This window comes from Ananas comosus, linkage group 2, assembly GCF_001540865.1.
Source record: "Ananas comosus cultivar F153 linkage group 2, ASM154086v1, whole genome shotgun sequence".
NCBI classification, from domain to species: domain Eukaryota; kingdom Viridiplantae; phylum Streptophyta; class Magnoliopsida; order Poales; family Bromeliaceae; genus Ananas; species Ananas comosus.
The window spans coordinates 876,000-888,796 of NC_033622.1; the positions used below are offsets into that span (position 1 = coordinate 876,000).

At 32.7% G+C, this 12,797-nt stretch overlaps 1 protein-coding gene across 1 annotated transcript; it reads right to left on the reverse strand.

The window, feature by feature from the left end:
• LOC109706616 lies at positions 11,642-12,438 on the reverse strand. Its single transcript, XM_020227560.1, has one exon. The coding sequence runs from the start codon at positions 12,306-12,308 to the stop codon at positions 11,901-11,903; it is 408 nt and encodes a 135-aa protein (XP_020083149.1). The 5' UTR covers positions 12,309-12,438; the 3' UTR covers positions 11,642-11,900.

The following is a 12,797-nucleotide window of genomic DNA, read 5'->3' on the forward strand; positions in this document are numbered from 1 at the left end:
TCGGCATTTCGCGCATTGCAACTCTTGCCGCAAATTGTATCTGTTGCAGCTCACTCCGCTTCGCACCGCTGGGCTAAACAGAGTCTTAGTTTTATTCGATCTCGATTACTTACATAACATATCTACATAATTGGCATATAATGAATTGACAAAATGGCTACTTTGCGCGCACTCTCTACTCACAAAAATATCCTTGGTGCAATTTACACTCTTGATTTGCAAACACTATCATCTTCAGATGGTGTGAAATTCGCAGATAAGAGGTCTAAATCATACGAAAGTGTTTTATTCATTCTTATGGTTATGCAATATTATGTGATCTTAATTAGCTTATACAAAGAGAGAGAATGTAAAGTTTGATAGGAGACACTAATAGAAAAGGTAAAAATAGAAAATAAGATAGAAATTTATGTCATAAAATGAAGAATTCGAAAATTTAAATCTAGAAACTCTTGGAGCAGAGAGAGTTTTGAACTGACTTTGGCCATTCTACATAGTCTATGAATAAGATCAATCTGATAGTTCTTTGATCTCCAATCGGATTAACGCGTTTGTAATTTGGATTAAAGCGTATGAAATCGCTAATTAGTCTTAAAAAATGGCCCCTGTGAGTACTTTTAGGTATGTGAAAAATTTGTTCCTTTCAAGCTTAACTATGCGAGGATATATAGCATAGGGAAAAGGCCTAGAGATCGATCCATCTTATTTTTCCACAAAAGGTGACACGTTACCTGGGGGGATTATTGATCAATGTCTCACCCCATATTGCAAAAGAATCACTAATCTTTTTTAAGTCGAAAGTTGATGTGTCCTATGCATTTATTAACCTCACACTAAGATTGGTCAAAGATGTGAATGTTGGTTAAGATTCTTCTGTTTGAAGTTTATTTAGCCCAGTATTTTATAGTTTGTTGCCAAGGATGTTTTTTGCAGCTTTTTTGTGTTTTATTAATGGAGAGTGTCAATGGTTGGTGTATCTGGTTCTTTTCATTTTTAGTACATGCATGAAGATCCCTAAAATAAATAAATAAATAAATAAATAATTCTCTTTCCATTTTTTGGTGGATTTGAAATTTGGTTTGTGGTAACTGCACTAATTTTTATCCTCTACACCCTCTTTGGCTGGGGAACACAAGGGGGGATAAGGATAAGGGGTTATCCCCCACTTGTTCCCCAACCACCCCTAATTTTATTTTTAAAATTTAAAATTTAAAAAATTAAATTAGAATTTCAAATTTTTAAAATTTATAATTTGTAATCACAAAATTAAAGTTTATAACTCCAAATTCTAAATTTTAAATTTTACATTTGATATTTTAAATTTTTCAAATTTAAATTTGATCTTAAATTTATAATTTGAGATTTAAAATTTTAAATTTTAAAATTTTTAATTTTCAATTTTAAATTTTAAATTTAGTTTTTAGATTGTGAAATTTAAAAGTCAAAATTTTAAAATTTTAAAATATAAATATAAAATTTAAAAATTCAAATTAAAATATAATGATAGCGGCAATATCATTATTTTCTATGTATAACTACCCACTATTTTTCTTATTTCATCTTATACTTCCAACTGCTATTTTTTCTTAATCCTAAGAACAACCTAATTTTCGTTAAAATATAAAATTGGTTTAGTTCTTGCTTATAGCTGAACTTGTATCAATCCCTGTAATATACAGTTCTTACTTATACCCGAACCAAACGAAGCCTTAATAATATGCTTAACTCGTAGGGGCGAGTGGTCCAATTTTTAAACCATAAACATCTTTTTCGCTTTTGCATATAATAAAGGTTAAAACAAACATAATTTATTTAAATTATGAACCATCTTGAGTCGACCACCTAACCTTTCAAGATTTTGATTCCATTAACTAACCTTTTAACAAATTAAATTTGAATCAATTTTTACTGCATTTTGACTTCACAATTGAATGCGTCGTTTATCTTTACAATTTTAGCTAATATATTTCAAACAATTTTTAAACCATAAATTTATTAAATTAAATAGATTAAAATATTGAATAATAAATTAAAATTTCGAAACATGGGATAATTAACTCAAAATAATCTATATATTTTGTGACATTGAGAGTTTGGTGAGCATACTTAGTATGATATTTACACAAATGTGGAGCAATGATTGGTTTCGTAGACGACGGTTGTGGGTGGGAGTTAAAGGAGGATTGCGGAAGGCTGCAGGTTCCCAGCCACCAGCAAAAGTGGGGCGGACAGCTTAGATATGGTTTTGATGGTTTCAAAGGACTGATTGATGATGGAATATAATTTTTCTGATCAGGCAGAGCCAGACTCTGCAGAATCCCTGCTAAACCAAGACAAACTGGTCCTTGATACTTTATTCTCTCTCTCTCTTTCTCATACACACACCATGACAAGTGATTCGAAATAACAACACGTCGCGCAGATCGCACTTATTTGGACCGGAAGATCGATCTTTTTAGCTTCTGGCTCGGGTATGATATTACAAAAATAGTACGGTGCGCACTACAACAGAATTAGGTTATAGAGATACATGTTTGGGACACTTTTAAGTAAGTGTCCCATTTATGCTAAAACTTGAAAAAACATCTATTTATGCCTAAATATAAAGTTCAATCCAATCAGAAATAAAAGATTACTCTACTCAACCCACCACACCCAGTCCATTGTACCCGATTACAAACAGAAAAGAAAAAAAAGAAAAATCAATTACCATCTTTTCTTCTCTCTTCACTCAATCCACTGAAATTCTAGACGAAGAGCTTTTCCTGTCGTCCTCCTCCGCCACCGCAGCCAACGAGATAAAGTTTCGGCGGTTGCTAAATACTTAAATAAGTGTTGGTAAATTAGCAGCACTCTTTTAGATTATAGCGACACACTTTAACTGTTACTATATACCTAGCGACCCCACATATAGCAACACTTTTTAAAAGTGTCAGTAATTTTAGCTAGCAGCACTTTTTTGACATATACCTATATTTAAAAGTGTCGCTATAGACCGCTTTTGTTGTAGTGGCGTTGCATCTGAATGTGCAATAATGAGAGTAGTTCTATTTGCTTTTGTTTGTGATCGCACAGCGGTGAAATATCATGAGTTTTACAGTTCTTCTGATAAAAGCTAAATTTATCCATTTCCATCTTAAGTACTTTTGCTTATCCAATATTATTAGATCATTTTGATACCAAACGGTCCCGAGTTTCATTTTAGCCTTCGAATTTTTAATAAGCGTGTTAGTTGTACTCAGAATAACTATGCGGACAAATATGTTAGTTGTACTCGAAATTTTGAATCTTAAAGAAAAAATTTGTTAGCTGTATTCACTATAATGAGCCTTTTCATGAGGAAAAAAAAAAAAAAAAAAAAACAGAGAGAAAAAAAATATGCATGGATATGCAGATGAATATTTCTGGGTACGGACGAAAGTGAAATACTTTAAAAAATTTAAGATATTTAGTTGTAAAATTATAATGGACAAAAAGTTAGGATCTAACAAGCAAATTTTACCTTGCTGGAAAAATAGCTAGTACGTTCAGCAGCCTCTTTTTTTTTTTTTTTTCTTTTTTTTTTGAGAGATAGATAGCACATTACCCGCTTCGTTTATTTCATTTAGAATTTAGAAATAAACTTAGCTGGATATGTGAATCAACTAGGATTCAAACTTGAGACCTCGGATACCAATCGTTAAATTTTTTGCCACTTGCTCCAGGGACAGTCAGTCAGCAGCCAAATTATTAGACTGACAAAACGGCTACTGCTTCTCTGAACAGCAAATTAATCACACACCACCGTCTCTCAAAGTGGACACCCATCACAATGATTCAAGTGAAACCTATCATTTCCCTTTTCACAAAGCTTTTGATTAAGAGGTTGAGCGGATCTTGAGCTGTAATCAATTTGCCCCCCAGGCCCATATCCAGCCTGTTAGTGTAGGGGCCCAATTTTCTCACCCAAAAAGCGCGGCTTTGACGAGAAGCGCCTCTCAACTAGATCTCATTGAGACAGTCCGGCGAGCCGTATGATACAGTGCATATTTTTTGCGTAAATAATAGAATTAAAATTCCACATTTTAATCGATCGTTCCTAAAGCAAGTGGCAAAGGACTTGATGGTTGGTACTCGAGACTCAAGTTCGAATCCTAATTGATTCCCATTTCTTACTAAGTTTATTGCTAAATGACATAAAACGATGCGGGTAGCGTGCTACCTATCTCTCAAAAAAAAAAAAAAACTAGCGCAAGTTGCAAAGGGCTTAGTGATTGGTATCCAAGGTCCCCAAGTTCGAATCTTAGTTAATTCACATTTTTAGCTAAGTTTATTTTTAAATGAAATAAATGAAGCAGGTAGTCTTTTACCTATCTCTCTCAAAAAAAAAAAAAAATTCCACATTTAAGAATGAGACGCTTCTCATTCGAGTTTTTTTTTTTTCTTCCCTCCTGAACAGGGGCCAAACAAAAGCAAGCAAAACGGAGAAAATACTAATCATTTGGTTCTATATATCCTATTTATTACGACGCGACTATAAGCCCAGCATGTCCGTGTCGGACACGTGCTTGTCCGTATAGAACTCGTGTCTGATGCGGGCGCCCCATAATTAAGCACGTGTTCATATATGGTGCATCCCATTAATTTTTTTTAAATTTATTTTGTTATCCGTATATAATATAAGATGATACATATTTTGATTTTGTGATGAATGCATATAAATTTTTTTTAGACAATATAAAAAATTATATAAAGTGGGGAATTTTTTTTCTTAAAATATACGAGAAATATAGCAATATTTTACAAAATTAACATTTTATATATAACAAATATATATTATTGAGTTGGGCTAGAATATTGATAGCAAAAGGCCTTTTTTGCTATCAAATTTTTAACCTTTAGATCAATTATTTTCATCATTTATAATTATTGGATTAAATATTATAGCACAGTGGGGACCACTCAATTCTAGGAGGGTCACTCAACTCTAAGGGACTAATATCATTCTAATTCTATAATTTTTCATCCAAAGATTAAAAATTTGATAGTAAAAAGGATCTTTTGCTATCAACAGTATACCAGCCTAGCTCATATATTATTATATTAATAATATTATACTTTATTAGTGGTGTTTAAATCATGTATATGTTTTAATTTTTGAAACTATTGAGTCACCGTATCAGAATCGTGTTACATTCTGTATCTCGTGCTTGCCTCCATAAAGCCTAGATTCTATCCCTTTGGACCATATCTATTCATGGCCAATGTCATGATTCCTCTTTGTTTGTTATGTCACTTTTTTGTTTTGTTCAAATTGTTTATGGATTACTCATGCTGTCAAGCAGAGGATCCAACGTTTGTTACATTCATTATTAGAGGATTATGCAACAAAGAATGTGAAGTGCACCAAAGTTTTTTACACTAAAATTTTCACCCAGTTAACTTTGCGTTACCATAAAAGAGGGTATTTGTTACACGGATCGGATCCATTGGTAACCAAAATCCGGGACCGATAAACCAGGTACCCCTACTCTAGTTGTAATATATATATATAGAGTTGAGGTAGAATACTATCAGTATTAAGCGAGCCATTTTACTACCGATTTGTTTTTGATGATAGAGCTTCCAAATTGACGATCGGCTTCGTTAAATATGATCTAAACCATTTAAACTACCTAGAAATCAAATTTCATGCACTTTCGATATTGTTCTTTTATTCATCAAGTGAACAAAAAAATGAGTGGCTGAAAATGAATACTCTTTAAAAAATGATGGTAGGAGTCTTGTAATCAAGATCAAGAGTATAGATCTTGTTTTAAATAGTTTAAAGAATTTTTTTAACAAAAATTCAATTGATTTGGATATCTTTACGCCGTTAAACGAGAAAACGCTTCTTATCGACCATTAAAATTACAAATTTTGAAACTCTTTGATCATTATTGCAAACAATGTAAGTAATAATCTCCTAATACGTTGTTTCTTACACTTCACGTGGTTTCAAAAAATGTGATTTTAAAAGTGGGTCAATTGAAACGCAATGGTATTTTCTCCCATAAACAATGTGCCTAGCCTAGGTAACCATTGGTTTTAGGCCCTGGCTATTTGGTCCATGGGGATGAGATCAACATTATATATATATATATATCTCAACTCCATCTTATGATAGTCATAATTCGCTCGGTAAAATGATGGCTAAACAAAAACTACTATCTCGAAGGTTTAACTGCTAGCCGAAGCAATTTATACTAGATTTGGTAAATTTGATGGATCTTTAGTTTAAAGTACGTGAAAGCTATAACAAGAAAATAAGTAGTTCACTTGTTTTTTTACTCACCGACTTTTACTTATGAGAAATTTTTTACTACCATCCTCAGAACATTAGTTCTAGTTCTCATATCTAGAACAAAATTTATCAAATTTCTTAAAAGATTGTTTTTAAGTTAACTAAACCTATAGAAATGCGGCAATTTGCTCTTTTGCGGAGAATAGCTGGTAATTTTAATGTTTAAAACTTTGGGAAACTAGTAATCCGTTTACTACAGCTTTTCTAAATTTTAAACTAAAGATTTGTGAAGTTCACCATATCTAGTACAAGTTGCCTCGGCTAGCAGTAAACCTTCAAGATAGTAGCTTTTGTTTAGCCATCATTTTGCCGAGCAAATGATGGCTATCGTAAGATCGAGTTGAGATATATATATATATATATATATATATATATATATATATCTCAGGCCGATGATAGGATAATTATCCTAACCCTGGGAACAGGATAGTTCAGCTAGACTAATTAGCCTTGAAGTTTAACTATTAGCCGTGGCAACTTTAACTAGATGTTTTAATCTTTACAAATCTTTGGTTTAAAACATTTTAAATTTTTGGTAATAGTTCAAGTAGAATTCTCAACTTTTTACTTGCCAGTATTTACTTATTGGAAGAATTTTATCTCCAATCTGAAAGAGTTAAGTATTAGTCTCAATAGTTTGTAATAGATTTATCATATTTTTTAAAAGATAGTTTTTAAGTTCGTTAAACCTAATGAGATGTGGCAATTTGTTCGTTTACCGAGTATATCCGGCAGTTTTTAACAGCTAAAATGCTGTGAAACTAGTGGTACATTTATTAAAAATCTTAAATACTTTAAATCAAAGATCTACAAAGTTTATGAGATCTAGTTGAAGTTGCCGAGGCTAGTAGCTAAGCCTTAGAGTTAGTAGTTTTTGTTAAACTATCCTGTTCACGAGGATAGGATAATTATCCTATCATCGGGATCGGATATATATATCTCTCTCTCTCTCTCTCTCTCTCTCTCGGGCCGATGATACGATAATTATCGTGCTTCGTGAACCACGATGGTTCAAAAGGCAGCAATCTAGGTGGGAAGACTAGTAAAAGTGGACAATCTAGTATGATAAGTTGGTTGGTGGGTGAGTTGGGATCCCCCGGTTGTAGTAGGATTGGTGTGTAGAGAATTAGGTTACCGGTTTTTGAACCATCGTGGTTACTGAACCACGATAATTATCATATAATCGGGTCAAGATATATATATATCTCTCAACTCGACCTTATGATAGCCATCGTTTGCCCGAGGCAACGGTGGGTAAACAAAAGCTACTACCTCGAAAGTTTAGCTACTAGCCGTGGCAACTTATACTAGATATAGTGAACTTCATAAATCTTTAATTTTAAGTTTAGAAAAGCTGTAGTAAATGGNTATATATATATATATATAGTTCGGCTACTATACTCTTATGAGTACGATTACTTTTGTACTCATAAGTTATTTTCGATGATAGAGCTTCCGAATCGATGATCCATACTGTTAAACATTATCTAGAGTATTCGAAACTTCTAAAAATCAAATTTTATAATTTTTCGATATCATTTACCTTACGATCAAAAGCTTACAAAATTGACAATTTTTAACGGCCGGTATGAGATATTTGCTAGTTTAACGGTGTAAAAGAATCAGAATAGGTTGAATTTTTGATAGAAAATTCTATTCACTATCTAAATAAAGATCAATAACTCTGATCTTAAATTAAAGGATCCGATCATCCATTTTTAATGTCGTTCGATTTTGACCCCTCATTTTATTCCCGCTTGATGGACTTTTTAATAATTTCGAAAAATTACAAAAGTTATTTTCTAAAAGTTTCAAATACTCTAGATCATGTTTAACGGTGTGGATCGTCGATTCGAAAACCCAACATCAAAAACAACTTATGAGTACGAAGGGCTCTATACTCATAAGAGTATAGTAGCCCTACTCTCTCTCTCTCTCTCTCTCTCTCTCTCTCTCTATANGAGAGAGAGAGAGAGAGAGAGAGAGAGAGAGAGCGCTACTATGCTATCGGAAGCATAGAGGATCTGGTGCTTCAGAATTTTTTGGCCCTTAAATCAGCATCTTTAATCATTTTTAATTTTTAGATTAATACTATTATTCTGTAGGGACCACTCAATTCTAGAGGTACTACTCAACCCTGAAAGAACCGCAATCATCTCAACCGTACAATTCTTAATTTAAGGGTTAAAAAATCGAAAGCACCAGATCCTCTATACTTTCAATAACATAGTAGCTCTACACACACACACACACACACACACACATATATATATATATATAGAGAGAGAGAAAGAGAGAGAGTAGATCTTGTGTGTTATTAGGAGCACGAAGGCCTCTGTGCTCCTAATAGCGGCCTCCGCGCTTCTAATAGTACACAAGATTCCATGGTCCTAAGTCCTTTTCGATGATGGAGTTTTCGAATCGACGATCGGCTCCGTTAAACTTGATGTAGCATATTTGAAGTATATAGAAAATAAATTTTGCGATTTTTCGATATCATTTACCTATCGATAGAAAGGGTTCAAAATTAATAATTTTTAATGGTTGATATATATTGTTTGCAAGTTTAACGGTGTAGAAATATTCAAATCAGATGAAATTTTGATAGAAAATTCTTTACACTATTTGCTGCAAGATTAATATCTCTAATAAAAAATTTTAATGCTATATCACTACTTTTTGTGAGATTTTTATTTTTAGCCGTTGATTTTGAACCCTTTCAATCGTTAGGTAAATGATATTGAAAATCACAAATTTCATTTTCTAGATACTTCAAATACGCTAGATCAAGTCTAACGGAGCCGATTGTCAATTCAGAAGCTCCATCATCAAAAACGGCTTAGGAGCACGGAGGCCTCCATGCTCCTACTAACACACAAGACCTACTCTATATATATATATATATATATATATATATATATATAAGAGAGAGAGAGAGAGAGAGAGAGAGAGAAGAGAGAGAGAGAAGAGATAGATAGGCGCTACTATACTCTTGATATAAACTTTTGTATCATAATTGTTTTTCATTGATGATTGAGTCTCCGAATCGAGCGACTCCACTCTATAACATTATGATGTAGAGTATTTGAAATTATCTAAAAAATAATTTTGTAATTTTTAACATAAATATTATAAAGTCCATCCAAGCGGGATACAAATGAACAGCAAAATCGAAAGATATTCTAAAAATGGATATCTGGATTCCTCTAAATTAAAATTGGAGTTATTGATCTTTATCTAGATAGTGAATAGAATTTTTAATCATATTAAAAATTCAATCGTTTCCAGTTATTTTACACTGTTAAACTAGCAAATATCTTATACCGGCTGTTAAAATTTGTCAATTTTGTGATATTTTGATCGTCAGGTAAATGATGTTGAAAAATTATGAAATTTGATTTCTAGAAGTTTAAATGCTGATAATTTTTAACGATATGGATCGTTAATTCGGAATCTCTATCATAAAAAATAACTTATGAGTATGAGAACGATTGTACTCATAAGAGTATAGTAACCAGACTATGTATATATATAGTTGAGCTGGACTGCTATCGGTAGCAAACGAGCTCCGTTGTCACCTATATTTTTTCAATGATGGAGCCTCCAAATCGACGATCAGCACCGTTGAATATGATCTATACCACTTGAAGCATTTAGAAATCAAATTACATATTTTTCTTATATTGTTCTTGTCTATCAGGTGGACACAAAAATGAACGACTGAGAATGAATATCTTTTAAAAAATGATGATAGAAATTTTGTAATCAAAATCGAGAATATATATCTAGTTCTAAATAGTTTTAAAAATTTTCTAACTAAAATTCAATTAATTTGGATATTTTTACAACGTTAAACGAGAAAACGCCTCATATCGATCATTAAAATTATAAATTTTGAAACTCTTTGATTATTAGGTTAATGATGTCAAAAAGATTTGAAATTTAGTTTTTACATGCTTTAAGTGCCGATTGTCGATTTGGAGGCTCTATCATCGAAAATAAATGGATGACAACAAAGCCAATTTATTACCTATAGCAAATGGCTCCATCATCAAAATCTCTCTCTCTCTCTCTCTCTCTCTCTCTCTCAAGTTTCTGAAACAGTTTCTCATCTTCGAAAAGTAGGAAGTAAAGTGTTTGACAAATAAGCAATGTAAAGATTTTGTTCTAAAGAAAGTTAAAGTGTAAATCCTTTCAGTTTTTCCGCTCAGTTAAACTAAAAATTCTATCCAATATATATAGCAACTCTATATGTTATTAACTATTAATCGTACTAATTTTATTCACTAAAAAGTGTGCGAAATTACTAAATTTGGTGAAATCATTGATAATTTAAAATCTCAAATTTTTTTTGGCTATTTCCAAAAGAAAACAAAAGTGAAAGGTTCTGAATTAAAATTTCAAAATGGCATATATATTATTTCGAGCGGGTGTATATACATTTTACCTTACATTTTTACCTTTTTATGGTCTACATTTAGTTCAAGAGGGCCTGCTAATTTGAAATTTAGAAATTTTAGCCTACTAGTGGTGATGGGCCGAACTTGTTTGTCACTTTCGTTAATGGCTCCATATATATATTAAACTCATTTTGGTACAACATAATATTATTATTATTATTATTATTATTATTATTATTATTATTATTATCAATCTCGTAGGTTATTGGCCGTAGATGCACCCTTCTGGTTTTCTTACTTCGTCCAGTATTCGATTATGAAATCATGTGATATCATCGAAAGCTCAAACCTAATAAAACTATATATGGATGTCAGAATAAGTTATTCAAAAATAACTTATTCGGTATGAAAATTTTTTAGCATATAAGATTGTGATTAAGGCGTTTGATTTTTGTTTTTTCAAAAGTTGTGTTGTTCATGATTTATTATATAATAGTATATTTCAACTATGATGTAGTTTATTTTATTTTTAAAAAATAATTTTAATGCCAAATATGATATTTCATTTTAAATATTTGATCTTACTCATTATCTACTAAATGTATAAAATTTTTCAGTAAATCAAGAGAATATACTGAAGAAAATATTCATACATCGAGACAAGTCCTATGTAATTTTAAGTTACTTTGATATGAAGTATTAGAATTACTAAATTAAAATTTTACGAGAGGGAACACGCATTCTGTTTACTTCAGAAACACGATTAAATGTTCATGAAATACTTTCGTAAACGGCTCAACAATTCCTCAAAAAGTACAGTTTGATTAGTCAACACTAACCAATCCGAAATTTAGTAATATATATGTAATTAACAATGCTAACGTATACGTAATTTATGATTACATAAAAGGCTAAATCATAGAGCTTGAGTGGATAACAACTTTACCCAAAAGCCCAAAACAAATTTATTGCATAATTACAAACAAATGAAAATAAATCAACCAACAAAAACAAATCGAAGAATCAAAATTCTCTTCTTCTTCTCCTCCTCTTTTCCCCTCTCCAATTACTTACAAACTTGTAATATTGGAAAAATAACCACTCAAATAATATTGGTTACTTCCCCATTAATCGAACACATCTAATTACAAGGATCATTGAATTTTCTCCATACTTATCTAATCCGATCGGGTCCTCTCCAGGCTCTTCTCCCTTTCGCTGTATCGGAGCTCGAGCGACACCTCCCTCTCCATCCGAATATGTTGATAAAAATTCGCGATAAAAACATCCGCCCTCGCGTCGATATCGTCGCCCCCGGGCGTCGACAGCAAGCTACTCGTCCGCGACACTGCACCAGTACTGGAGCTCGAAAAAGAAGATGCGCCCGTGTCGACGTATACGCCGTCAGTGGCGTCGGCTAGGCTCGGTCGGGGGCTAAAGCTCGCCAGTTGTGGCCCGGGCGACGAACCGATGATCGAAAACATGACCCACCTGGTGGGGTTGAACGATAGCAAAAATTTCACCTTGTGAATTGCCCTTCTCAGGCGACTAAGGAGTTGAAACGTCTTAGTATTAGTGATTGCCATGAGTGCTTTCGTTATATTGGTGTGAAAGAGCTTCGAATAGAGTTTGTTAGGGTAAATGTAGGTGTGTGTTCCTCCAAATGAGAGAGATTGATGTATATATACATAGGGAGAGAGAAATAGATAATGTGGAATGGTCTCATGGGAAACAAATTAGAGAGGAAGCTACATGGCTTTAAGAGATTGCTGGGAAGGTAAGGAAAGAGACGTGTGGGAGACTAAGTCCACGTATGCGGCCACAACGCGTGGGGGGGAAGCTATTGCACGCGTGCATGCACCATGCATGCATGGCCTGTAGACCGGGTCTTCAGAACTCAAAAATAGATGCACCAAGGGTTAAATATGATTTATATAATGCTAGAAAGAGCTTGAGTGAAGTTGACCTGGGTACCCTGGTTTATTGAAGCTGATTAAATTTAACTATCGTTAGTAATTTTCATATTTTATTATTTAGACATCAAATAGTTGCAAAAACCAATAGTTTTAAAATAT

What these genes read in the sequence shown, in the direction of transcription:
- LOC109706616 (XM_020227560.1), bottom strand. Translation starts at nt 12,308, where the DNA reads ATGGCAATCACTAATACTAAGACGTTTCAACTCCTTAGTCGCCTGAGA.